Here is a 27,675-nt window from a genome sequence, read left to right on the forward strand (position 1 = left end):
GCTTAAACGCACAGACAGCAGTTTGGACGAAACTCGACAACATGTCATATTGGTCACACCCTGCTTAAGAAAGACAGGGGATGGGGAGGGGCTTCCCAAAGGCTTTACCTCCATCTTTGATGGTTTTTGATGTGTGTGTGGGTTTTTTTGTTTTGTTCTGTTTTTTGTTTTTTGAGATAGGACTGACGTGCAGTGGCACCATCATGGCTCACTGCAGCCTCCACCTCCTTGGGCTCAAGCAATCCTCTTGCCTCAGCCTCCTGAGTACCTGGGACTACAGGTATGCACCACTATGCTCAGCTAGCTTTTTTTTTTCTTTTTTGTTTGAGACAGAGTTTTGCTCCCGTTGCCCAGGCTGGAGTGTAATGGTGCGATCTCGACTCACCTCAACCTCCGCCTCCTGGGTTCAAGCAATTCTCCTGCCTCAGCCTCCCAAATAGCTGGGATTACAGGCATGTGCCACCACGCTGGGCTAATTTTGTATTTTTAGTAGAGACGGGGTTTCTCTATGTTGGTCTCAAACTCCCGACCTCAGGTGATCCACTGCCTCAGCCTTCTAAAGTGCTGGGATTACAGGAGTGAGCCACCACGCCAGCCTAACTTTTTACATTTTTTTAGAGACGGGGTGTTGTCGTGTTGTTCAGGCTGGTCTCAAACTCCTGGACTCAAGCGATCCGCCTGCCTTGGCCTCCCAAAGTGCTGGATGACAGGCGTGAGCCCCCGTGCATGGCCCAGTATGTAATGTTCTTTTAAGGTAACAGTGGATTGTGTGAAGCTTAAATGAGTTAGTATTTTTAAAGTCCTTAGAGCAGTGTGTGGTACACAGTAGGTGCTATGTGGAGGTTTGTTACAATAAAGTCAGAAAGTGAAAATGTTTTCCAGGGTACAAATGGTATCACTTAAACTAGGAATAAGAGAAGCCTATGAAGAAATATATAAAATACTATGTCTTGTGAGTTTCCATTCAAACCTTCGTGAATTATATATATCAGTATGTCCTTCTAGAAAGACAGACTTATCTTTTTGAGTGTGTGTGCGTTTTTACATAAATATCAGTCATGCTTTGAAAAGAAAAACCCCTGCTTTTATTGAAGTATGACAGTGACGGGTCTTGAGACCGAAAGATGAGGGAGATAGAGAGCCCGCCGGGGCTCTTGAGGGTGGGAGAGCCAGCAGTGCCGGAAACCTCAGCAGAAGGGATCCCCGTGTGGGGGAGGGGGGCCTTTGGTCTCTCCCCAGCCTCTTCCTTCCCCCTGGCCTGAGGGTGGGTGGGGAGGGGCAGTTCCTCTTTCCTTCCCAAGCACCGAGGAGGCCCCAGCTCCCTAGGGGCTGAGAAGCTGGAGTCCTGGGGAAGGGGAGGAGCCGAGCCATACTCTTGCAAGACCCCCGCCCTCCTCCCACCCGCAACAGGAAGCATGAACAGAAAAGACAGCAAGAGGTGAGAGGACCCTCCCCAGGGAGCCCGGCAGCACCCTGAGGCCTCCCTCTGCATGGGAGGGCTGGGGAGATCACTCGCCAGGGTGGCAGGATGCCTGGCTTCTTCGGGACCGGGTGCAGGGGGGCCAGGTGGATGCTTCAGGGTTCAGGGAGTCTGGAGCCAGCTAGGGCGGCAGTGGCTTGGATGTGGCATCTGTACCGTGTTGTCCCTGGAGTTTGAGCTGCTCTTTGCCCCTTTCCCACTTCTTGTCACCACACCTCCATCCCTGGCCTGGGCTGAGTGTCTCTGCCCTCCCTGGGGGCTTCCTGGTTCCCCATCCCCTTGGACTGGAAACTCCAATCTCCTGCAGGGCCCTGGCCCAGGAGAGGCCTGGGAGTGTGACACAGGGCAAAGTGGCTCCCCTGCCTCTTAAACCACTTCTGGCTGTTCCAGAGCCCTACAGGGGGCTGCAGGACAGGGCCTAGTGGCTGGCTGTGTGGCTGGTTCTAGAATGGGCTTCTATCTCCTGGGCAAGCTGGCCCTTCTGTCCCCACAGAGGCAGATAGGGTGGGTGTCTCCCTAGCCTGGGTAGCTCCTCCTGCCATCCCCAGAATCACTCTGATGGGCAAAGGGCTTTCCTCCCCACCCAGCAATTTAGTGGTAGACTCCTGGCTGCCTAATTTCCTAACTGTGTGACCTTAGGTAAGTCACTTAACTGCTCTGTGTCTTGGGTTTTTCTTCTGTCAATAGAATCATCATAGCCTCCACCTCGGAGAGGCCTGTAAGTACTCAATGAGACACTCTAGACCAGTGGTTCTCAAACTGGAGCGTGCCTCAGAACTGTCTGGAGGGCTTTTAAAATACAGGTTGCTGGGCTTACCCTTATTATTTTTTTCTTTCTTTTTTTTTTTTTTGAGACGGAGTCTCGCTCTGTCTCCAGGCTGGAGTGCGGGGGCACAATCTCGGCTCACTGCAACCTCTGCCTCCTGGGTTTAAGCGATCCTCCTGCCTCAGCCTCCCAAATAGCTGGGACTACAGGTGCGTGCCACCACGCCCGGCTACTTTTTTGTATTTGTAGTAGAGATGGGGTTTCACCATGTTGGGCAAGATGGTCTCGATCTCTTGACCTCATGATCCGCACACCTCGGCCTCCCAAAGTGCTGGGATTAGAGAGGCATGAGCCACTGCCCCCGGCCTTAAAATGTTTGATTTTGTAGGTGTGGGTTGGGACCTGAGAATCTGTATTTATATCCAGTTCCCAGGTGATGCTTTTGTACTAGCTGGGTGCCCACACTTAGGGAAACGCTGATTTAGTTAGAATGCTCCCTCCTTGGCCTAGGATATATTTAATACTTTAAAATGTCCCTTCTAGTAACAGTGGCTCATGCCTCTAATCCCAGAACTTTGGGAAGATAAGGCAAGGAGAACTTGAGGCCAGGAGTTCTAGACCAGCCTGGGCAATATAGTGAGACCCCCATCGACACACACACACACAAAATTAGCTGGGTACGGTTGTGCACACCTGTAGTCCCAGCTAGCTGGGAGACTAAGGCAGGAGGATCACTCGAGTCCAGGAGTTCAAGGTTACAGTGAGCTTTGATTGCACCATTGCACTCCAGCCTGACAGACAGAGCAAGATCCTGTCTAAAAAAGGGTAGAGGTAGGGGCCTGGCGTGATGGCTCACACCTATAATCCCAGCACTTTAAGAGGCAAAGGTGGGAGGATCATTGGGCCCAGGAGTTCGAAACCAGCCTGGTCAACACGGTGAAACTCCATTTCTACTAAAAATACAAAAATTAGCTGGGCTTGGTGGCACGTGCCTGTAGCCTAACTAATTGGGAGGCTGAGGCAGGAGAATTGCTTGAACTCGGAAGGTGGAGGTTGCAGTGAGCTGAGATTGCACCACTGCACTCCAGCCTGGGCGACAGAGCAAGACCCTGTCTCCAAAAAAAGAAAAAAAAAAGAAATCCTTGGGGAAGGTCCAAGGACTATCCTCATTTTTCCTTTGAGGAAACTGAGCCCCAGAGAAATTAAGTAACTAACACAAAGTCACAACAGCTGGCAGAAATTTCTGGATTCTACTTTCGTTTGAAACATGGATTCAGCTCCCTCCCTCCTCCCACCATCCCTGTCTCTCCATTACCCTCTTTCCCCATCAGGAACAGCAGCCTCTGGGAGGCAACAGGCAGAGGATGAATTATTATTGTTATTATTATTATTGTTATTATTATTATTACTTTTGAGACGAAGACTCGCTCTGTTGCCCAGGCTGGAGTGCAGTGGCGCAATCTCGGCTCACTGCAACCTCTGCCTCCTGGGTTCAAGTGATTCTTCTGCCTCAGCCTCCTGAGTAGCTGGGATTACAGGTGTGCACCACCATGCCCAGCTAATTTTTGTATTTTTAGTAGAGACGGGGTTTCACCATGTTGGTCAAGCTGGTCTTGAACTCATGACCTCGTGATGAGAGGATTATTTTCCCACCTTCCTTGAAGCTGCCTCAGCCCCAGGAACCTCTCACCTAACTCTGAGGAGCCCCAGAGAAGACCATTTAGCACTGGTATTTCCTCTCCAGTCCCAAATCTAAGGACCCAGACTGAAGGCTAAACTGTAGGTCCTGCCGGAAGGCTAACTTGAGAGAGGGGTCTGTTACCTTAGTGGGGTGAAGGGGTGGGAGAAGGGCAGAGATGAAATCCTGGGGGTTTCCTTGCAGGAGCCTTGCTCTCTTTTTATTTATTTATTTATTTATTTATTGAGACAGAGTCTCACTCTCTCACCCAGGCTGGCGTGCAGTGGCACAATCTCGGCTCACTGCAACCTCCACCTCCCAAATTCAAGCGATTCTCCTGCCTCAGCCTCACAAGTAGCTGGGATTACAGGTGCCCATCACCATGCCCGGCTAATTTTTGTATTTTTAGTAGAGACGGGGTTTCACCATGTTGGCCAGGCTGCTCTCGAACTCCTGACCTCAAGTGATCCGTCTACCTCAACCTCCCAAAGTGCTGGGACTACAGGTGTGTGCCAGGCCTCTCTTTTTTATTTTTTTATTATTATTTTTGAAACAGAAATCACTCTGTCACCCAGGCTGGAGCACAGTGATGCAGTTCCAGCTCACTGCAGCCTCCACCTCCTGGGTTCAAGTGATCCTCCTGCCTCAGCCTCCTGAGTAGCTGGGATCACAGGTGCCCGCCATCATGCCTGACCAATTTTTGCATTTTTAGTAGAGACAGGGGTTTCCACCGTGTTGGCCGGGGTGGCCCCGAACTCCTGGCCTCAAGTGATCCACCCACCTTGGCCTCCCAAAGTGCTGGGATTACAGGCGTGAGCCATCGCACTGGTCCAGGAGCCTTGCTCTCTTGAGGGCTGCGGGAGGAAGGAGGGGTGTGTATTAGAGACCTGAGGCGGCACTTCCTGAAGGCACGTCCTCCCATGCCTCTGCCTAGGGAGGACGGAAGAGATCCCAGGGGTCTCCTCCCATGAGTCCCTGGGAGGCCAGAAGTAATTCCGGGATCTGCCAACAGGAAGTCTCTTCCAGGATGTCTTGGAAGCGGTCAAGAGGAAGTTGGGGGCAATGCCTGGGGAGGGAGTTCTTATGATTCCCTGAGGGGTCCTGAGTGGTTCCGGGAGTTTTCTGCAGTGATTCCCTGGGAGATTCAGAGTAGTCCTGAGCAGCAGTCCCTAGCCTTTTTGGCACCAGGGACTGGTTTTGTGGAAGGGGGTGGGGATGGTTTAGGGATGATTCAAGTTAATTACATGTATCGTGTGATTTATTTGTACTATTATTACATTGTAATATATAATGAAATAGTTACGCAGCTCACCATAATGTAGAATCAGTGGGAGCCCTGAGCTTGTTTTCCTGCAACTGGATGCTCCCATCTGGGAGTGATGGGAGACAGTGACAGATCACCAGGCATTAGATTATCATAAGGAGCATGCAACCTAGATCCCTTGCATGCGAAGTTCACAAAAGGGTTCATGCTCCTAAGAGAGTCCAATGCCCCAGCAGATCTGACAGATCAGAGCAGAGCTCAGGCAGGGGTGCTCGCTCGCCCACTGGTTCCTAACAGGCCACGGACTGGTACCCGTCCGTGTTCTGGGGGCTGACGACCCCTGGTATTGAGGATCTTCCTCTCTGATTCCCTGAAGGGAGCAGGAATATCCCTGGGAGTTTGCTTGTGGGAGAGGGCTCCCATGATTCCCCCAGGGATCTGGAATATTCCTGGGGATTCTCCCATGAGTCCCTGGTAGGTCAGGGGTAACCCAGGGGCTTTGCCTTTAGGAAGCCTCTCCCGTGGTGTCTTGGGGCATTAGGGTCAAGAGGAATTCTAGGGTCTGTCCGAAGGAAGGGGCTCCTATGACTCCTTGGGGGCTGTGCCCACAGAAAGTCCCACCAGGAATGCACCGGAAAGACAGGAGGGCGGGGCCGGCCCCGCCAAACGCGCCGCCACAAGACATGCCCCAGCCCCCGGGAAATCAGCAAGGTCATGGCTTCCATGAACCTGGGCCTGCTGAGCGAGGGCGGCTGCAGCGAAGATGAGCTGCTGGAGAAATGCATCCAGTCCTTCGGTGAGTGTCCTCTCCCCAGCAGCCTCCCCGGCCCTAACCTCAGGCTCAGCACCCACTTCTCTCTGCCTCAGTTTTTGGAGGTAAAATGAGAGCAGGGCTGGGTGGAATGAAACTCAATCACTACATTAGAGATAAGAGAAACACCTACATTTCTTCTTTCCTGAAATGGAAATACATATCTATATATAGATAGATATTTAATGTATATTATATATATATTTATATAAATTTTTTTCTTTTATTTTCTTTTTCTTTTGAGACAGAGTCTCGCTCTGTCACCCAGGCTGGAGTGCAGTGGCCTGATCTTGGCTCACTACAACCCCCCACCTCCCGGGTTCAAGAGATTCTCCTGCCTCAGCCTCCCGAGTAGCTAGGATTACAGGCACGTGCCACCAGGCCCAGCTAATTTTTGTGTTTTTAGTAGAAATGGGGTTTCACCATGTTGGCCAGGCTGGTCTCGAACTCCTGGCCTCATGTGATCCACCCGATTCGGCCTCCCAAAGTGCTGGGATTACAGACGCAAGCCACTGTGCCCGGCCAGTCTGGTGCTATTTCAATCTTCAACAAGACTTGCCAGGGGTGATGCTGCCCCATGCACAATACAGATAAGGAAACGGAGGCACAGGAGGTTAGGTTGCCTGTCCAAGGTCATGCCGGGGATCACCGTTAGAGCTGGTCTTTGAACCAGGCGGTCCCGCAGGATCTGGAGGCTGCGCTGTGCATTGCCTGAGGGCCATTCTGTCAGAGTCCCCCTCCTTCTACCCCAGATTCAGCTGGCAGCCTGTGCCACGGGGACCACATGCTCAACATGGTGCTGGCCATGCATAGCTGGGTGCTGCCCTCTGCCGACCTGGCTGCCCGCCTGCTGACCTTATATCCTCCAGGACTGTGAGCTATGGGTGGAGGGCGGAGGGCAGAGTCGTGAGAACCTGGGCAATTGGAATGGGGAGCAGACAGGTCATGGATCCTGGATAACAGAGCCTTGACCAGAACTCAAGTACCAGAAGGCCACAGGGGACATCCAGGAGCTGAGACGGCTGCAGATCTGTCACCTGGTCAGGTAGGGCTGGGCCAAGATCCCTACTCTCAGGACCCACGACTTCCATCCTGCTGCCCCCCAAAAAACATTCCTCAGAGACTCTCCAGCCCAGTTCCCACAGACCCAACCAGCCCCACAGGCCAAAATCCCACTTCTGAGACACCCGTAGCTTGGTTCCTAACACCCTCTCAGTTCCGTTCCTTAGAACCCCCACTTCCTAGAGACCCCCCTCACCAACCAGATCCCATAGACCCTCTTAGCTGGTGCCCAGAGACCTCTGGCCCTGATCCCCAAAATCTCCACCTCCCACAGACCCCAGCCTAGCCCATAAGACCCCCTCATTCTGTCCCTCCAAAAATCTCACGCCCAGAAGCCCCCAGTCTAGTTCCTAGGACCCTCCACAATCCTGCTTCCCAATAATCCCACTTCCAAGTGACTCCCCAGTCTGTTTCCCACAGATCCCCCAGTCTGTGTTAAGAGATGCCCATCCTACTCCAGAGATTCCCCGAGCCTGGTGCCCCTCCAAACCCCGACCCTCCAGGGACCCCCACACACATTTAGAGACCCCCTACCTCAGCACCTAGAAATTTCTCAGCCCAAAATACCCCTTGTAGAGACCTTCGCCACCCCCAGTCTCATCTCACCATCTCCAAACCACTCCCAGGTACTGGCTGACCCAACACCCTGAGGTGATGCACCAGGACCCCCAGCTGGAAGAAGTCATAGGTCGTTTCTGGGCCACCGTGGCCCAGGAGGGCAACTCGGCCCAGAGAAACCTGAGAGACTCCTCTAACCTGTGAGTCAGCCCTGTGCTCCCCGCTCCCCTGCCCCATCCCCATTCTGCCATCTCCCTCTGCATTCCCAAGCCCTCAACTGTGAACCACTCCAATCCCCTGCCCCTCTTGGCCCCCAGCCTGAGCCCTGGTGGCCCTGGCCCCCCACCCCCCATGAGCAGCCCAGGCCTGGGCAAAAAGCGCAAAGTGTCCCTGCTTTTCGACCACCTGGAGACGGGGGAGCTGGCTCAGCACCTCACCTACCTGGAGTTCCGTTCCTTCCAGGCTATCACGGTGAGGACCCCCTCCTGTCCCTGTCCCAAGCAGGGGAGAGATTGGGGTAGGGGAGGGATTGGCTGGGGGAAGGCAGGACTGAGAGGACACCTGCATGGTCATTCAGCAGAGATCTCCAAAGTCTTAAACTGAAACCTGTGTGCTAGAAGGCCCAGGAAAATGAGTTAAGGAGGCTGAGGGGGGCGATCACCTGAGGTCAGGAGTTTGAGACCAGCTTGGCCAACATGGTGAAACCCCATCTCTACTAAAAATACAAAAATAATCTGGGTGTGGTGGCGCACGTCTGTAATCCCAGCTACTTGGGAGGCTGAGGCAGGAGAATCACTTGAGCCTCAGGAGGCAGAGGTTTCAGTGAGCCGAGATCACACCACTGCACTCCAGCCTGGGCGACAGAGCAAGACTCTGTCTCAAAAGACAATAATAATAAATAAATAAATAAATAAATAAATAAATAAATAAAATGCTTATTGCAGTGACGGGCACTTAGTAAGTGCTCAAAATATTTTATCATTTATTCAACAAGCATTTAAATTCATGGTGCCTCAGTTTCCTCATCTGTAAAACGGGGATATGAACAGTTCCTGCCTTGCGGGAACAGTGACTAGTCCAGGGTAAATGCTATCTGCTTGAACCATTTGAAATTGCCATATATTACCTACCCAAGGATCAGTTTCATGTGCTTCAACATACATATGTGTTAGCTTTTGCCATCTGGACATCATCATTTTAAGGGAAGGTGGGGATCTGGTTCCTTCATGTGAAACTGTCCCAATTGTATGTGTGAGTGTGGTGTGTGTGAGTGTGATGTGTGTGTGTGTGCATAAAGATAGTGTAGTGGATGCGGGTATGAAATGAACACTCATTGGGCAGAACAGATAGAGGTTGATTTCAAGTCATCTTCCCCGTCCTTGCCTTTGCTGACTGTATACCAGTCAGGTGTAGAGTTAAGGCCATAGAGACTCCCACCCTGACTCATACCTGTGTGACCCTAGGCAAATTACCTATCCTCTCTGTGCCTCAACTGTCTCATCTCGAAAATGGAATGATACCTCACAGAGTTATGAGGATTAAATTACTTAATACGATCATTTGTCAAATATAGTGCCTGGCTATATTTAAACATGCCTCCTCAGATGGGAGAGGAGCATGGTGAGGTCAAGGACATGTAGCAGCCTGAGGGTGGGGGGACAGATGACAAAGGTCATTCAGGCTAGACCAGGCTAGGACATCAGAGATCGTGACTACTATTTGGACGCCATGGAAGGGCAGGCCCTGAGCGCCACTGCCCACCTTGACACCCACCTCGCTCCCAGCCCCAGGACCTGCGGAGCTACGTTTTGCAGGGCTCAGTACGAGGCTGCCCCGCCCTGGAGGGCTCTGTAGGTCTCAGCAACAGCGTGTCCCGCTGGGTGCAGGTGATGGTGCTGAGCCGTCCCGGGCCTCTGCAGCGCGCACAGGTGCTGGACAAGTTCATTCACGTGGCACAGGTGAGGCCCGCCCCTTGGGGCTGCGAAGGCCACTGCACGCAGCTACCTGGCCCTCCACCTTCCAGACCCCCGACCTCACAGGGTCATCCCGGCGGTGACGTCACGCATCTCCCGGCCCCGCCCCAGAGGCCACAGTCTGGGCGTTCCAACCCAGCACCGTAACTTCTTCTTTGGCCTTGATGTCACCGCGTCCCACCCACCGTGGCCCCACTCCTTGGCCGTAGACGTGACAGGCTTCCAAGCCCTAGGTCCGAATATTCTATCCCCAGGTCAATGACAGTGTCCCTTCCATGCCCCCACCTTTGTGCCATCCTTTACGGAGGCTTCGATTCCCAGTCCCCGGGCCCCAGCGGTCGCTTCGGGACTGCGCATCGCTCCCCATTGCGTCCGGGCTCTCCCCGCCCCGCCCTGTTGTGCTAAGCCCTTCTCTTCCCCTCCCTTCCCCCTCCTTTCCGGACACCTTCTCATCCTTCTGGGGAAAAGGGAAGCCCTCTGGCCCGCTGTGGCCGCGCCCCCTTGCGTATTTCCACGCAGACCACGCCCTTCCTCTGGCGTCTTCCCTGGCTTGCTTCCTCCTGCAAGGGGCCCTTAGACCTGGGGGTCTCCACGTCCGCCTGGGGTCTCCTTGGTCTGAGTGTTTTCCATTCCTCCCTGGCCCCACTCTCTCCATAGCAACCTCTGCCCAAATTTGTCAAAGGGAGGGCGAGGGAATTCCCCAGCTGCCCTGGTGGCCCCACACCTGTCTAGCATCTAACTCCTCCATATCTCTCTGGCCCCGTTAACCTCTGCCTGGCTCCCAGCTCCTGCCCAGAGCCTGTGCCTTCTTGCCTCCCCGGACCTGTGTGACGCAGAGCAGTCAGACCCCCAGATGGCTGACAACCTGACATGTCTGAAGCCTCCCCCATCCCGCCGCCGTGTCAGACACACCCACCTGTCTACTCCCCAAATCCGCCCAACTTCCCATACTTCCTGTCTCCCCAGATTTTCTAACCTGGTATCAATCACCTACTTGACCCTCCAGGCTCAGATAACTATCTGACACCCTGTGAGGCCCACACATGGCATGTCCCACTCCTGCCACACACACCCACCTTCTCTCACCTGTCTGATCCCCACATCCGTCCATAGCCACACATGCCTGGGACCCCACCTCAACTGGGATGCTGTCATCTGAACTCCCTCCCGTGACGACCCTGTGCGCATGCTTCTCTTCCTAGAGGCTTCGCCAGCTGCAGAATTTCAACACGCTGATGGCGGTCACGGGGGGCCTGTGTCACAGTGCCATCTCCAGACTCAAGGACTCCCATGCCCACCTGAGCCCTGACAGCACCAAGGTGAATCCCACTACCCTCCCCAGAGCTCCAAGTGGTCAGCTGTCTTGAGCCCCCACACCTAATTCCCCAAGCCCTGTCCATTCCTGCCCAGGGGCCCTGGAACCACCTGAAGTCCTTGCTCCTCCAAATCCCAGATCCCCAGGCTCTGCCAGCATTCCTCCTTCCTGTCATCCATCCACTCATGATGCGGACCCCTCTCTGCTCTCAGTGTGTCTGTTCCAGAGGTGGACTGTGAGGGAGACAGATGGGAGAAAGGCTAGCAGAGAACTTTGCAGTCCCTATGGGGAGGACTGGCTGAGGTCAGAAAGTGGCAGGAAATTAGGCTGAAGATGCCCTGGGAAGATCCTATAGCGCCTTGCAAGATGGGCTAAGCGAGGGAAGTTTTGAGAGTGATGACACACCCTTGATAAGATCGGGGTTTTTTGGGGGTTTTTTGTTTGTTTGTTTGTTTGTTTTTTGAGGTGGAGTCTCGCTCTGTCGCCCAGGCTGGAGGGCAATGGCGTGACCTCGGCTCCCTAGAAGCTCCACCTCCTGGGTTCATGCCATTTTCCTGCCTCAGCCTCCCGTGTAGCTGGGACTACAGGCGGCCGCCACCACGCCCGGCTAATTTTTTTTTATTTTTAGTAGAGACAGGGTTTCACCGTGTTAGCCAGGATAGTCTCAATCTCCTGACCTTGTGATCCACCTGCCTTGGCCTCCCAAAGTGCTGGGATTACAGGCGTGAGCCACCACGCCCGGCCAATTTTTTGTATTTTTAGTAGAGACGGGGTTCACCGTGTTAGCCAGGATGGTCTCGATCTCCTGACCTCATGATCAGCCTGCCTCGGCCTCCCGGAGTGCTGGGATTACAGGGGTGAGCCACCGCACCTGGCCAGATCTGGGTTTTTAAGAAATAATTATAGGCTGGGTACAGTGGCTCACACCTGTAATCCCAGCATTTTGGGAGGCCAAGATGGAAGGATCACCTGAGCCCAGGTGTTTGAGACCAGCCTGGGCAACATAGTGAGACCCCATCTCTAGAAATTTTTTTTTTTTTTTGAGACAGAGTCTCACTCTTGTTGCCCAGGCTGGAGTGCAGTGGCGCAATCTTGGCTCACTGCAACTTCTGCCTCCCGGATTCAAGTAATTCTCCTGCCCCAGCCTCCTGAGTAGCTGGGATTTCAGGGGTGCACCACCATGCCCTAATTTTGTATTTTTAGTAGAGACAGGGTTTTACCATGTTGGCCAGGCTGGTTTCAAACTCCTCGAGGCAGGTTCAAGAGATTTGCCTGCCTCAACCTCCCGGGTAGCTGGGATTACAGGCCTGTACCACCAGGCCCAGTTAATTTTTGTATTTTTAGTAGAGACAGGGTTTTACCATGTTGCCCAGGCTGGTTTTGAACTCCTGACCTCAAATGATCCACCTGCCTCAGCCCCTCAAACTGCTGGGATTACAGGCTTGAGCCACCACACCCAGCCATCAAGCCCAGGAGTTTAAGGCTGCAGTGAGCTGTGATCATGACACTGCACTCCAGCCAGGTGACAAAGTGGGACCCTAGCTTAAATAATAATAATAATAATAATAATAATAATAATAATAATAATAATAAAGGCCAGGCATGGTGGCTCACGCCTGTAATCCCAACACTTTGGGAGGCCAAGGCAGGCCGATCACCTGAGGTCAGGAGTTCAAGACCAGCCTGGACTAACATAGTAAAAGCCTATCTCTACTAAAAATACAAAATTAGCTGGGTTTGGTGGCTCATGCATGTAATCCCAGCTACTCGGGAGACTGAGGCAGGAGAATTGCTTGAACCCAGGATGTGGAGGTTGCAGTGAGCTGAGATCACGCCACTGCACTCCAGCCTGGGCAAGACAGCAAAACTCCATCTCAAAAAAAAAAAAAGAAAAGAAAAGAAAAGAAAGAAAGAGAAAAGAAATCATTTTAGCCAAAGAATGGGGGATTGTGGAACTTCTCTGAGGTGGGGACCGAAGAGGAAGAGCAGTTTCGGGGAGATGCTGACACCAGCATGGGATACGGAAGGGCTCCAGAGGTGTCCAAAATGCCACTGGATCCCTGAAGGCCTAAAGCCCACATAGGAGACTGCTCAGGAGGCAGGACTGCCCTGATAACGCCCCCATCCCATGTGCCTCCTCCCCAGGCCCTGCTGGAGCTCACTGAGATCCTTGCCTCCCACAACAACTACGCCCGCTACCGCCGCACCTGGGCTGGCTGCACGGGCTTCCGGCTGCCTGTACTGGGCGTGCACCTCAAGGATCTGGTGTCCCTGCATGAAGCACAGCCCGACAGGTTGCCTGACGGCCGCCTGCACCTACCCAAGTTGAACAACCTCTACCTGCGGCTGCAGGAGCTGGTGGCCCTCCAAAGGCAGCATCCGCCCTGCAGCGCCAACGAGGATCTGCTGCACCTGCTCACAGTGAGCCCCTGGCCCCGCCCAGGCTGGGCTTCCGAGGGTACTGAGATGTAGGGTCCTGGGTGTGTGAGTGTCTCTACGACCAGGGTAGAAAAGTGCTGGACTGCATGGAGTTTGAAGCCAGAGCTTCTAGGTTTTTTTCTAGCTGCGTGATCTTGGGCAAGTCACTGAACCCCTCAGCCTCAGTTTCCTTATCTGCAAAATGGGAATAATAAAAGGACCCAGCCAGGTCCACTGGATCACGCCTGTTATCCCAGCACTTTGGGAGGCTGAGGCGGGCGGATCACCTGAGGTCAGGAGTTTAAGACCAGCCTGGGCCGGGCGCGGTGGCTCAAGCCTGTAATCCCAGCACTTTGGGAGGCCGAGACGGGCGGATCACGAGGTCAGGAGATCGAGACCATCCTGGCTAACACGGTGAAACCCCGTCTCTACTAAAAAATACAAAAAACTAGCCGGGCGAGGTGGCGGCGCCTGTAGTCCCAGCTACTCGGGAGGCTGAGGCAGGAGAATGGCGTGAACCCGGGAGGCGGAGCTTGCAGTGAGCTGAGATCCGGCCACTGCACTCCAGCCTGGGTGACAGAGCGAGACTCCGTCTCAAAAAAAAAAAAAAAAAAAAAAAAAAAAAAAAAAAAAAGACCAGCCTGATCAACATGCAGAAACCCCGTCTCTACTAAAAATACAAAATTAGCCAGGAGTGGTAGCACATGCCTGTAATCCCAGCTACTAGGGAGGCTGAGGCAGGAGAATCGCTTGAACCCGGGAGGTAGAGGTTGCAGTGAGCTGAGATCGCGCCATTGCCCTCCAGACTGGGCAAGAAGAGCGAAACTCTGTCTCAAAATAAATAAATAAATAAAAATAAAAAAATAAAGGGACCCACCTCAAGGGTGGCTGAGGAGAGAAAGCCAATGACATCATTCAAAGAATGTCCTTATCCTTAAGACAGTGTCTAGCTGGGCACAGTGGCTCATGCCTGTAATCCTAGCACTTTGGGAGGCTGAGGTAGGCAGATTGCCTGAAGAGTTTGAGACCAGCCTAGGCAACATGGTGAAACCCCATCTCTACTAAAAATACAAAAAAAATTAGCCGGGCACGGTGGTGCACGCCTGTAGTCCCAGCTACTTGGGAGGCTGACGCACGAGAATCGCTTGAACCTGGGAGGCAGAGGTTGCAGTGAGCCAAGATCGCACTGCTACACTCCAGCCTGGGAGACAGAGCGAGACTCTGTCTCAAAAAACAACAGTATATGGAGCAGAGCGAGCTCTATATTCTGTATAAGTAACATGTCTTTTCTCCACTTCCCCCAGCGACTCAAGTATCCGTTGATCTGAGCTCTGGAATTGCTTTGGGGTTCACATTCTTAAACTCCAAGGTTCTGAGCTTCTCATGCTGATAGCCCAAAATCTCAAGCTTTGAATCCAAGGATCTAAGCAAAAGGCTACTTACAGTTATTGATCATTGACTATGTGCCAGGCACTTCATTCCACCTTACAACCCTGTGAGGTCGGGACCCTTACTGTGCCCAATCTGTGGATTGGGAAACTGAGGCCCGGAGAGGTGAGGTCACTTGCCCACTGTCCCACAGCAGTAATGCCAGGATTTGAACCCAGGAGGGGCTTTAGGAAGAGCCTGCAAGTGGGTGTGGGGGTCTGGGGCAGGGCTGTAGACAGGAGGATCTGTAACACCCCTGTCCGCTCCAGCTCTCCCTGGACCTCTTCTACACGGAAGACGAGATCTATGAGCTTTCTTATGCCCGAGAGCCACGCTGTCCCAAGAGTCTGGTGAGACCTGACCCCTGGCCTCGGACACCCCCCAATTACCTCGAACCCCCCTAAGCCTATGCAGTGACTAACTGCTCCTCTGTCCCCACCCCAGCCACCCTCCCCCTTCAACGCACCTCTGGTGGTGGAGTGGGCCCCTGGTGTGACCCCCAAGCCAGACAGGGTCACGCTGGGTCGGCACGTGGAGCAGCTGGTAGAGGTAAGGAAGGGAGGGTGGCCTGGCCACCAGGAGCCAGGAGGGAAGACATCGGGAGAACCCTGAGCCTGGAGGCGGGGACTTATTGCCGTGGGGATCGTATTTCGACAACTGGGCCTTATCTGCTTCCCCACACTCCTCTGAAGTCCGTGTTCAAGAATTATGACCCTGAAGGCCGAGGAACCATCTCTCAGGAGGACTTCGAGCGACTCTCAGGCAATTTTCCCTTCGCCTGCCATGGGCTCCACCCACCCCCACGCCAGGGGTAAGTGGTTCTGACTCCTGGATCCCCTGAAGATGAGGACACGGGGGTTGCCTGGACTCCTGGGTCTGGGGGAGGTTGGGGCAGGCCATGCTGAGGCTCAGTTTTTGCCCCCAGGAGAGGCTCCTTCAGCAGAGAGGAGCTGACAGGGTACCTGCTCCGGGCCAGCGCCATCTGCTCCAAGCTGGGCCTGGCCTTCCTGCACACCTTCCATGAGGTCACCTTCCGAAAGCCTACCTTCTGCGACAGCTGCAGTGGCTTTGTGAGCACTCCACCCCATCACCGCCCTTAGGTTCCATCTGTCCTGAAGCCGGCAGTCCCCAAACCCCAGATAACCCCCAAATTCCAGAAATCCTACAGCCTCAAATCATCCTGTTTCATATAAACCCTAAACACCAAACATTCCCTATATCCTGGATAATCTCCAAATGCCAGATAATCCCCAAATCCCAGATAATCTCCACCCCAGATAGTTGCTGAACCATGAGTAATATCTAAAACTCTGGAGAGGAGGCCAGGAGCGGCGGCTCACGCCCGTGATCCCAGCACTTTGGGAGACTGAAGTGGGCAGATTGCTTGAGCTCAAGAGTTCAAGACCAGCCTAGGCAACATAGTGAGAGAGACCCTGTCTCTACTAAAAATACACAAATTAGCTGCACGTGGTGGTGCACACCTGTGATCCCAGCTACTCAGGAGGCTGAGGCACGAGAATCGCTTGAACCCAGGAGGCGGTGGTTATGGTGAGCTGAGATCGCATCATTGCACTCTAGCTTGGGCAACAAGAGCAAAACTCCGTCTCAAGAAAAACCGAAAAACAGGCTGGGCGCGGTGGCTCACACCTCTAATCCCAGCACTTTGGGAGGCCGAGGTGCGCAGATCACGAGGTCAGGAGATTGAGACCATCCTGGCTAACATGGTGAAACTCCGTCTCTACTAAAAATACAAAAAAATTAGCTGGGCGTGGTGGCGGGCACCTGTAGTCCCAGCTACTTGGGAGGCTGAGGCAGGAGAATGGCGTGAACCTGGGAGGCAGAGCTTGTAGTGAGCCGAGATTGCGCCACTGCACTCCAGCCTGGGCGACAGAGCGAGCCTCCGTCTCAAAAAAAAACCAAATACTTTTTTTTGTAGAAAGAGTCTCCATATATTGCCCAGGCTGGTCTTGAACTCCTGAGCTCAAGCGATCCTCCCACCTTGGCCTCCCAACCTCCCACCTTGGCGTCTCAGAGTGCTGGGATTACTGGCATGAGCCACTGTACCCCACCCACATTCCTTTAATTCCAATTAAATCTCTAGCCTTGAGAATTCCAAGACCTGGGTAGCTTTCACACTTCCACTCACCAGCTGCCCTGCCAATCCACAGCCCTCCCTCTCCTAGGATGGGTAACCTTTTCTCCTTTCTCTTCCCAGCTCTGGGGTGTCACCAAGCAAGGCTACCGCTGTCGGGGTGAGTGGGGTGTCAGCGAGTGGGGGGGAAGCCTTGGCCCACAGGCTGGAAGAATGGACACAGATCGGACCCCTGGCCATTAACTGCTGCCTTCCCCCAGAGTGTGGGCTGTGTTGCCACAGACACTGCAGAGACCAAGTGAAAGTGGAATGTAAGAAGAGGCCGGGGGGCAAGGGCGATGCAGGGCCCCCCGGAGCTCCTGTTCCATGCACACCAGCTCCCCATGCCAGCTGTGGTAAGACCTAGAGCACAGCGGTGCTGGGAAGGGGCTTGGGGGAACGGGGTTGAGTCCAAGGTCACGAGGCCCTTCCCATCAGACCCACATCCCTTCCATCCACCCACAAACAGGCTCCGAGGAAAATCTGTCCTACACGCTATCCCTGGAACCTGAGACTGGGTGCCAGCTTCGCCATGCCTGGACCCAGACTGAATCCCCACACGCTTCCTGGGAAACAGATACGGTGAGGAGAAACTGCCCCTACCCCCAAGTGGATACAGGGAACACAGGCCATTGGCCTGGGGGAGACTGGACAGATTTGGAGACCCATAGGAAAGTAAAAATATGCAGAAGTCCTTGACTGCTGGGGTGGGAGGGTATGGATGCTGGTTACTTTTTTTTTTGTTTTTTGAGACAGAGTCTCGCTCTGTCGCCCAGGCTGGAGTGCAGTGGCGCGATCTCGGCTCACTGCAAGCGCCGCCTCCCGGGTTTACGCCATTCTCCTGCCTCAGTCTCCCGAGTAGCTGGGACTACAGGCGCCCGCCACCTCGCTCGGCTAGTTTTTTGTATTTTTCAGTAGAGACGGGGTTTCACCGTGTTAGCCAGGATGGTCTCGATCTCCTGACCTCGTGATCCGCCCGTCTCCGCCTCCCAAAGTGCTGGGATTACAGGCTTGAGCCACTGCGCCCGGCCGCTGGTTACTTTTTAATGCTGATAGAAAAATAGGCCAGGTGTGGTGGCTCACGCCTGTAATCCCAGGACTTTGGGAGGCCGAGGTGGGAGGATCACTTGAGGTCAGAAGTTCGAGACCAGCCTGCCTAACATGATGAAACCTTGTCTCTACTAAAAATATAAAAATTAGCCAAATGTGATGGCAGGGGCAGGTGCCCGTAGTCCCAGCTACTCGGGAGGCTGAGGCAGAGAATCACTTGAGCCTGGGAGGCAGAGGCTGTAGTGAGCCGAGATTGTGCCACTGCACTCCAGCCTAGGCGACAGCAAGACCTTGTCTCAAAAAAAAAAAAAAAGAAAGAAAGAAAGAAAGAAAAATAGAAGTTACAACATATTAGGGGTAGGGTGGGGATGATAACCACTAGAACAGAAAAAAGGATTCTAGCCAATAAGATAGCAAGAATAAGGCCAAATATATCAGGAGCTACTGTAAGTGTTAATGGAGTAAACGCCACTATTCGAGGGCAGAGACTCTCAGATTGGGTTACAAAAAGGATTTCGCAGGCAACATTCATTCAGTCTGGGCGGGGCAGTGCTCCTGGCAGTGAAGTGTCTCCTAGACATCAGATGCTCTCCACATCATCTGTCTTCCTCCCTTCCTCCTTCCAGGTCCCCTGCCCGGTAATGGGCCCACCATCAACTGCATCCTCCAAGCCGGATTCCTAGACATCTCTTGGTCTCCTCTCTCCCTCACTCCCTTACCCCAGTCAGTCCTGACTCCTGTAGTCAGACTCTGGCAGGGCTCCCAGAGGTAGGACCCCCAAAGGCATCCGCCTTCCCATCCACGCTGCCTTTGGTGGCACGTCCATCATCTTTTTCCCCAGAAGTGACTTTCCTGTCTTGTGTGGTGGTGGATGCTAATCCTGCTCCCTTTCCCTGCACTTAGTATCTATGCAGCTCTGTGTTGGATATATCTAGACTCAGGCTTCATTTCACCAACTCCCTAAATCTCCATTTCTTTTTTCTTTTTTTTTTTTTTTTTTTTTTTGAGAGAGTCTCACTCTGTCACCCAGGCTGGAGTGCAATGGTGCAATCTCAGCTCACTGCAACCTCCACCTCCAGGGATCAAGCGATTCTTCTGCCTCAGCTTCCCAAGTAGCTTGGATTACAGGCACGCGCCACCATGCCCGGCTAATTTTTGTATGTTTAGTAGAGACGGGGTTTCCCCGTGTTGGCCAAGATGGCCTTGAACTCCTGACCTCATGATCCACCAGCCTCAGCCTCCCAAAGTGCTGGGATTACAGGTGTGAGCCACCGCGCCCGGCCCCTGCTTTATTTTTCTGCATAGAACGCTCCCCCTCTGGCAGCCTATACTTTTTCCCTCTTTATCTCGTTGAACGTCTGTCTTTCCTCAACAGGAACATCAACTCCAGGAGAGCAGGGATTTCTATCAGTGTCTTTCACTGCTGCATCCTCAGTGCCTAGAACAGGGCTGGCAGGTGGTAGGCGCCTGACAGATGCTTGTCTGATGCCTGAAATGTCTCCTTACCCATGCCCACGGGACAGGAAAGATATGCTGTAGGGCAAATAACTTTGAGGGTCAGAGCAGCAGGGGCCCATTCAGACCCAGGGAGCAGAGACCCCCCAACCCTTTCACAAACCCTAGCACCCCTGCCTGGGCCCCCACAGAGAGGCCCTCCAGCTGTCATAAATTAAATTTATTCTCCGGAGAACATGGTTCTTGGTATTGACTAGTGAATGGGAGTACGGCATTTGGGGCCTCAGGAATAGGAGATGGGGGGGCTTGGGTGCCAAGGACCAAGGAAAGCCTTAAACGGACTCCCCAGAGATTACTGATGGCATTGGCATCTCACGGAGGTCCCCCCGTCCCCGACCACCAGTCCCTCTTTACTTCTTCTTCTTCTTCTTCTTGCGGCCCCAACACTGGGGGCCTCCATCCTCTCTTCGGCTCCTCCAGGTGGGCATGGGAGGCTCCAGCTCATTTGGGCGGCCCCCCCGGTCTGGAACGTTGCCCATAAGCACCTGAGAGTTTATGAGATTTGAGTTGCAGGGAAAAAAAGTATCTCGGACAAGGGGGCTAGAGAGCAAAGGGAACAACACAAGGCTGAAGAAGAAACAGCAGATGTTGACTATTTGAGTACAGTGGCTGGGGGAGAGGGGACTAAACTGGTGGAAGATACAAGCATGAGTTTTCTTTTTTCTTTTCTTTTTTTTGAGATAGAGTCTTGCTCTGTCGCCCAGGCTAGAGCGCAGTGGTACGATCTCAGCTCACTGCAACCTCTGCCTCCCGGGTTCAAGCGATTCTCCTGCCTCAGCCTCCCGAGTAGCTGGGACTATAGGCGTGTGTCACCATGCCTGGCTAATTTTTTGTATTTTTAGTAGAGACAGGGTTTCACTGTTTTAGCCAGGATGGTCTTGATCTGACCTTATGATCCGCCCGCCTCAGCTCCCAAAGTGCTGGGATTACAGGCGTGAGTCACTGAGCCCAGCCTTCTTTTCTTTTCTTTCTTTCTTTCTTTCTTTTTTTTTTTTTTTTGAGACAGTTGCCTAGGCTTTGTCACCCAGGCTGGAGTGCAGTAGCAAGAACATGGCTCACTGCAACCTCTGCTCCTGGGCTCAAGTGATCTACCCACCTTGGGCTTATTTTTTTTTCTTAACTTAAATTTTGCCTTAATAGTTGCTGTGCTAGACTTTATTCCCTAATACTCATTTTACATAAGACTACTTACAGAGGTATGCGGCTAGATACCTCATCACTAAAACAGAGGGTATTTCTGTTTTTTTAAAAAAAAAAAAAAAAAAGGTTAAAAGGGTGCGGTGGCTCACGCCTGTAACCCCAGCACTTTGGGAGGCTGAGGCAGGTAGATCACAAGGTCAGGAGTTCAAGACCAGCCTGACCAATACAGTGAAACCCCATCACTACTAAAACTACAAATATTGGCTGGGCACAGTGGCTCACGCCTGTAATCCCAGCACTTTGGGAGGCTGAGATGGGCAGATCACGAGGTCAGGAGATCGAGACCATCCTGGCTAACACGGTGAAACCCCGTCTCTACTAAAAGTACAAAAAATTAGCTGGGCATGGTGATGGGCACCTATAGTCCCAGCTACTGGGGAGGCTGAGGCAGGAGAATGGCGTGAACCCAGGAGGCAGAGCTTGCAGTGAGCCGAGATCGTGCCGCTGCACTCCAGCCTGGGCGACAGAGCAAGACTGTCTCAAAAAAAAAAAAAAATACAAAAATTACCCGGGCATGGTAGTGGGTGACCGTAATCCCAACTACTCAGGAGGCTGAGGCAGGAGAATCGCTTGAACCCGGGAGGTGGAGGTTGCAGTGAGCCGAGATCAAGCCACTGCATTCCAGCCTGGGTGACAGAGCAAGACTCTGTCTTGGAAAAAAAAAAAAAAGGTTAAAAAACAACACAATAGATAGTGTTTGGTGATGGGGAAGGATTTTGAGCCCAAGATGGAGAGGTAGCCAGGGATTCAGTAAATAGCTGGACTTTGTTTTCAGATCATTAGGGAGCCACGGAAGCATTCTGAGCTGGGGAGTCCACGGTCACTTTTTGTGTGAGCGAGGTCCTAGCTCCCGTGTCTAGGGGGTGGAATAGAGGTGGTGAGTCTGAAGCTTGGACCGGAACAGAGGCTGAAAGGCCAATCTGAAGGCCAAGGATGTCAGGGCCCTTCCCTACCCCAGATACCCACCTTGTTGATGGCACAGCAGGTCCCTCTGCGGACAGCCATGCTGGTGGCTGGGATGAGACGAGACAGGTCGGCTCGGGCAGCCAGGACGTGTGCGATGGAGATGTCCGATTCCGGGGTTAGAACCTCTCGAATTGGGATCAGCACTGCCCTCATGGCTTCTCCTTGGGCCTGGAGTGGGAAGGAGGTAACAGAAGTTACCCTGGAGCCCTCCCCAAGTGGGACCTGCTGTCTTGGAAGCATCGCTTTACCATTCAAGACCTCACTGCCCACAGCTCTAAATAAATATTTATTGTTTGAGACAGGGTCTCGCTGTCTCCCAGCCTGGAGTGCAGTGGCATGATGGTGGCTCACTGCTGCCTCAATCTCCTGGGCTTAAGTGATCCTCCTACCTCAGCCTCCTAAGTAACTCAGATGACAAGCATGTGCCACCATGCCCAGCTAAATTTTTTTTTTTTTAATTTTTAGTAGAGATGAGGGTTTTGCTATGTTGCCCAATCTGGTCTCAAACTTCTGAGCTCAAGTGATCCTCCTGCCTTGGCCTCCAAAAGTGCTGGGATAACAGGCATGAGCCACTGTGCCTGGCTCTGCTCATATCTCTTAAAGATGGGGTATACTTGGCCAGGTGTGGTGGCTCATGCCTACAATCCCAGCACTTTGGGAGGCCAAGGCAGGCAGATCACCTGAGGTTGGGAGTTCGAGACCAGCCTAACCAATATGGAGAAACCTTGTAAAAAATACAAAATTAGCCTGGCGTGGTGACACTTGCCTGTAATCCCAGCTACTCGGGAGGCTGAGGCAGGAGAATCGCTTGAACCTGGGAGTCAGAGGTTGCAGTGAGCTGAGATCACACCACTGCACTCCAGCCTGGCAACAGAGCGAGACCCTGTCTCAAAATAAATAAATAAATTAATTAATTAATTAAAAAAAAAAGATGGGGTATGCCTCTGAATATACTCCCAGCTCAGAGCTGGGAATTCAACAATACCCTGCGGCCCTGAGATTCTAGGAGCCCCAAACATCAAAAACTTCTAAAAGTCCACAGCCTGAGAACCTGCCAGAGGGTGATACTCCTGGCCCTCATTCCTCCTCCCTGCAACTGCAGCCCCCACAACTGGGCCTCTCCAATTCTGCTTGGTTCCCTGCTCACACCTCTGCCCGGTCACTCCAGTGGAAAGCGATGTAGTGAGGTCAAGGCGCTTGAGGAGGAGGTAGCGGCGGCAGCGGTACTGATCTCTGAGGCTTTGGGACAGAGACTCCAATGCTTCCTGGGAGAAAAGGTCTCAAGGTCAGGCTAGGGGTCCCTCTCACAGCCACTTCTGATGAGGACACAGTTCACATTCAGTCAGTCACACACAGTCTTACCCATCTGGGTGCATCTAGCGAGTAGCTGAGGAGGGGCTGCAGGGACCCTGGGGGCAGAGAAGGCTGCAGCTCTGAGATCTGATGGGAGAAGAAGTCAGAGGCCAATTGGGGCAGAGAGGATGGGCCCCTCTGTAAACCCAGCTCCCCAAAACCCTGAGGACCTAGGCCACAGACGTGAGAATGGCAGTCACAGCTCCAGAAAAACCAGGCTAGAGGTTGGAATACTCCTTCCAGAGGTGTTTTAGAAAGAGGACCGCCACCCCCACAAGGAAAGCAGGGTAGCTTTCCTTGGTCGGGAGGGGACTCTGACTCTCTACCTTAGCATGCAACTCTTGCAGCAGCTGGCTGGCGGGGGTCCCTGGTGCAGGTCTGGGCAGTCCCAGGGCTTGGAGGGTAAGGCCCAGTTCTTGGACCATGCCAGCTCCCTCCACCACCCCTTCACCAAGGGGTGGCCTAGGACTGGGATCCAGCAGAGAGCGCAGGCGCAGGAGGCGGGTGGCTTGGAGCTCTGAGCAGAGAAAACCTGAAAGTAATAAATGGGTGCTGTGCACTCAGGGAGGCTGCTACCCCATTCATCCATCTTGGTCAAAAAGCTCCACCAATGTCCGGGTGCGGTGGCTCACTCCTGTAATCCCAGCACTTGGGGAGGCGGAGGCGGGCGGATCACGAGGTCAGGAGATGGAGACCAGCCTGGCCAACATGGTGAAACACTGTCTCTACTAAATATACAAAAATTAGCTGGACATGGTGGTGAATGCCTGTAATCCCAGCTACTCAGGAGGCCGAAGCAGGAGAATCACTTGAACCAGGGAGTTGGAGGTTGCAGTGAGCCGAGATGGCGCCACTGTACTCCAGCCTGGCAACAGGGCGAGACTCTGTTTCAAAAAAAAAAAAAAAAAAAAAGGCTCCACTGGCTTTAAAACCTCCACCTTCGCCCAGGCACAGTGGCTCTATGCCTGTAATCCTAACACGTTGGGAGGCTGAGGTGGGAGGATCACTTGAAGCCAGGAGTTGAAGACCAGACAGGGCAACATAGGGAGACCCCATCTCCACTTAAAAACAAAAAAAAATCTTCCACCTTCTAGTCCCACCCCACCTAAAGCCTTGGCCTCCAGAGTATGCCCCTCCTTGAGACCCGGTGTCCTCCTATGAATTTTTTTTTTTTTTTTTTTGGAGACGGAGTCTCGCTCTGTCGCCCAGGCTGGAGTGCAGTGACCAGATCTCAGCTCACTGCAAGCTCCGCCTCCCGGGTTCACACCATTCTCCTGCCTCAGCCTCCCGAGTAGCTGGGACTACAGGCCCCCGCCACCTCGCCCGGCTAGTTTTTTTTGTATTTTTTAGTAGAGACGGGGTTTCGCCGTGTTAGCCAGGATGGTCTCGATCTCCTGACCTCGTGATCCGCCCGTCTCGGCCTCCCAAAGTGCTGGGATTACAGGCTTGAGCCATCGCGCCCGGCCCTCCTATGAATTTGACTCCCACCCACTTCGAAACCTCGAGCCTTCCTCTTAATCCAACCTACTTAAGCTCCCAGGCCCTTCAATTAAAATTCTACCCCCGAGCCAGGTGTGGTGGCTCACGCCCGTAATCCCAACACTTTGGGAAGCCGAGGAAGGCAGATCACTTGAGGTCAGGAGTTCGAGACCAGCCTGGCTAACTTGGTGAAACCCCGTTTCTACTAAAAATACAAAAAATTAGCCAGGTGTGGTGGTGCGTGCCTGTAATCCCAGCTACTCGGGAGGCTGAGGCAAGAGAATCACTTGAACCCGGGAGGTGAAGGTTGCAGTGAGCCGAGATCGCGCTCACTGCAACCCGAGCGCTCACTTCGGCTTGGGCAACAAGATCGCGCTCACTTCGGCTTGGGCAACTTCGGCTTGGGCAACAAGATCGCGCTCACTGCAACCCGAGCGCTCACTTCGGCTTGGGCAACAAGAGTGAAACTCCATCTCGAAAATAATAATAATAAAAAAATAAAATAAGATTCTACCCCCGCCCATCTCAGAGCGCTCTCGCCCCAACATGCTCACCCCACCCACCTCGTACCCTCTGGGCCGCCCCCAAAGTTCTGACTACACCCCCTTGGGAACCTCGATTTCCCCTAAAATGTCGGAGCCCGCCGCTCCCGAGGCCATGGCCTTGCCACTTCCGCATCCCGGGACTCACGCAGCAGGCGCAGTCCGGCACCCGGTTCCCGAAGCGCAGCCGCGCCATCCCCGCCGCAGAGCGCGCGATCCGGGCAGTGCAGCTCCCGCAGCAGGCGGCCAAGCTGCCGCAGAAAGTCCTCCTCCGCGTAGAGGCCTGCGGAGACAGGGGTGTCAGGGCTCGGTGGCCCCGTGGCGGCCCCCCTGCCACCCTCCCGCTCCGTGCTTACCGTCGCCGGCGCTCAGCACCTCCGCGCCCGCCTCTCGCTGCTGCTCGAGGGCGCCCAGCGTCGCCAGCTCCGCCGCCAGCCGCACGCACAGCGCCCTGAAGTCTGGACATGAGGCGCCCCGCGACGCTGTCCCCGGGACACCCCCATACCTGTGGGGACCGAGGCAGCGGAAGGGGGCGGGGAGGTCACTGAGAATCCCTTTCCTTCCGCGTCCAGGGGGCAGACCTGGCCTTCCTGCACCCACCAGCCTCACCACACACCCTTTTACCCCAGAGCCAGTAGGTCCTGGGCCACCGCGGCCCCCTCCCGCGCTTCCGCCTTCACCCCCTCCATGAAAGCGTTGCCTGGGCGCGCCCCCTGGCGGCCGGTGGCAGGCTCCGCCCCAGAAGCGCCGCGCGCACGAGCTCCTCGCAGCGTCTGGCGGCACTGACCAATCGGCATCTTCCCGCGCAGGGGCTTGGGTGCTCCCATTGGCACAGGAGGACGCCGAACCCGCCCCGGGGCCCGCCCTCCCCGCCCTCCCCGCCCTCCCCGCCCCTCGGGTAACCTGACAGGGTTCTAGGAACGCCCCCTGGCGCTGTAAATTGCAGTGCGTTCCGGATCTCCGATGTTAGACAAGCTGGCGGCGGGTGTCACTGTTGCGGTAACATAAAAACAACTTCGGTGTCCTTTTCCTTTTCCTCCCTCAGTTGTCCTCTGCTGGCGTTTTGTTGGTTTGTTTTTGAGGCAAATCTCGCTCTATCGTTCTGGACTGCAGTGGTGCCATCACGGCTTACTGCAGCCTCGACCACCTGGGCTCAAGAGATCCTCCCACCTCAGCCTCCCAGCTAAATTTTTAAAAATCAGTCAGGCTTGATGGCTTATACCTAGTAGCTGGGACCACAGGCACAGACCACCACACTCGGCTGATTTGTTTTTAATTTTTTTGTAAAGACAAGGTTTCCTCATGTTGCCATGCCTGGTTTCCATCTCCTGGGTTCAAGCGATCCTCCTGCTTTGGCCTCCCAAAGTGCTGGGATTACAGGCGTGAGCCACTGCGACGGGCCATTTTTTGAGACAGAGTCTCGCTCTGTCGCCCAGGCTGGAGTGCAGTGGCGCGATCTCCGCTCACTGCAAGCTCCACCACCTCCCGGGTTCACGCCATTCTTCTGCCTCAGCCTCCCTAGAAGCTGGGACTACAGGTACCCGCCACCACGCCTGGCTAATTTTTTTGTATTTTTTTAGTAGAGACGGGGTTTCACCGTGTTCGCCAGGATGGTCTCGATCTCCTGACCTTGTGATCCGCCCGCCTCGGCCTCCAAAAGTGCTGGGATTATAGGCGTGAGCCACCGCACCCGGCCTTTTTTTTTTTTTTTTTTTAAGTTTTGTAGAGGCTGGGTGTGGTGGCTCACGTCTGTAATCCCAGCACTTTGGGAGGCTGAGGTGGGTGGATCACTTGAGGTCAGGAGTTCGAGACCAGCCCGGGCAACATGGTGAAACCCCATCTCTACTAAAAATACAAAAATTAGCCAGGCATGGTGGCATGCACTTGTGGTCCCAGCTGCCCAGGAAGCTGAGGAAGGAGAATCACTTGAACCCGGGAGGCAGAGGCTGCAGTGAGCCGAGATCAAGCCACTGCACTCCAGCCTGGGCGACAGAGCGAGACTCCATGTCAAAAAAGAAATTTTTGTAGAGAGGGGTCCAGCTATGTCTCCCAGGTTTGCCTCTTAACTCCAGGGTTCAAGCAATCCTTCCCCCTCAGCCTCCCAAAGTGTTGGGATTACAGGCTTGAGCCAGTGTGCCTGGCCCTGTCCTCTGCTCTTAAAGCAGCCCAGATGGAGTGGTGTTCACCCAACTCAGCCTAAAATCCAAAACTTTCTCCCTCCTTTACACCTCAGGGTTTGAATTACATAAGGGACCTAGGAATCCCGGCACACCCCTCACACACCAGGCCCTCCTCATCGGTCACAATGTGCCTGTTAGGCATTCACTCCTCTCCCTTCTAAGCCTTGGAATGAGTAGGTGCAGTGCACCATAGTGGTTGAGAAATTATACCCTAGGAGTCAGGCAGACAAGGGTTAGGGTTTGATTCTATTACTCACCAGCTCCATGTTCCTGCCAAATTGCTTCCCATCTATATAACGGGGATAATAGTACCTACCTCTTAGAGCTGTTACTGAGGATTAATTGGAGTTTCATATGTAAAAAGTGCTTAGCAGATATAAAGGGAGTACTTAATAAAGAATAACTAATATATATACGTAGCATTTAATGTGTACTACTGGGCAAAGTATCTTACCTCTTTTACAGAGGAGAAAACTAAGATTGAGAGAAGATAAGTCACAGAGTGA

The 27,675-nt window shown here is 53.6% G+C and overlaps 2 protein-coding genes across 2 annotated transcripts; one reads left to right on the forward strand and one right to left on the reverse strand.

The window, feature by feature from the left end:
• Positions 1-1,415: 1,415 nt before the first annotated feature.
• On the forward strand, positions 1,416-19,624 carry RASGRP4 (RAS guanyl releasing protein 4). The gene is made up of 18 exons (XM_025369197.1): positions 1,416-1,438; positions 5,800-5,984; positions 6,752-6,854; positions 6,979-7,044; positions 7,688-7,819; positions 7,937-8,090; positions 9,404-9,577; positions 10,795-10,911; positions 13,053-13,328; positions 15,023-15,103; positions 15,198-15,302; positions 15,446-15,564; positions 15,679-15,823; positions 16,969-17,005; positions 17,106-17,240; positions 17,354-17,466; positions 18,561-18,702; positions 19,310-19,624. Exons 1-17 carry the CDS (start codon positions 1,416-1,418, stop codon positions 18,615-18,617), a joined length of 2,022 nt encoding a protein of 673 aa, XP_025224982.1. The 3' UTR covers positions 18,618-18,702; positions 19,310-19,624.
• On the reverse strand, positions 19,595-25,698 carry FAM98C (family with sequence similarity 98 member C). The gene is given in 9 exon segments (XM_025369201.1): positions 19,595-19,934; positions 21,616-21,783; positions 22,765-22,793; positions 22,796-22,880; positions 22,978-23,055; positions 23,295-23,500; positions 25,138-25,272; positions 25,346-25,494; positions 25,614-25,698. Coding segments are annotated over 9 exon segments (1,050 nt in total). The 5' UTR covers positions 25,679-25,698; the 3' UTR covers positions 19,595-19,799.
• Positions 25,699-27,675: the final 1,977 nt, after the last annotated feature.

This window comes from Theropithecus gelada, chromosome 19, assembly GCF_003255815.1.
Source record: "Theropithecus gelada isolate Dixy chromosome 19, Tgel_1.0, whole genome shotgun sequence".
Classification (NCBI taxonomy): domain Eukaryota; kingdom Metazoa; phylum Chordata; class Mammalia; order Primates; family Cercopithecidae; genus Theropithecus; species Theropithecus gelada.

What these genes read in the sequence shown, in the direction of transcription:
- RASGRP4 (XM_025369197.1), top strand. Translation starts at nt 1,416, where the DNA reads ATGAACAGAAAAGACAGCAAGAG. An exon ending in CTGAGAGACTCCTCTAACCT is followed by an intron (nt 7,820 to 7,936) that starts GTGAGTCAGCCC and finishes CTTGGCCCCCAG; the next exon opens with CCTGAGCCCTGGTGGCCCTG. An exon ending in AGCTCCCCATGCCAGCTGTG is followed by an intron (nt 17,241 to 17,353) that starts GTAAGACCTAGA and finishes ACCCACAAACAG; the next exon opens with GCTCCGAGGAAAATCTGTCC.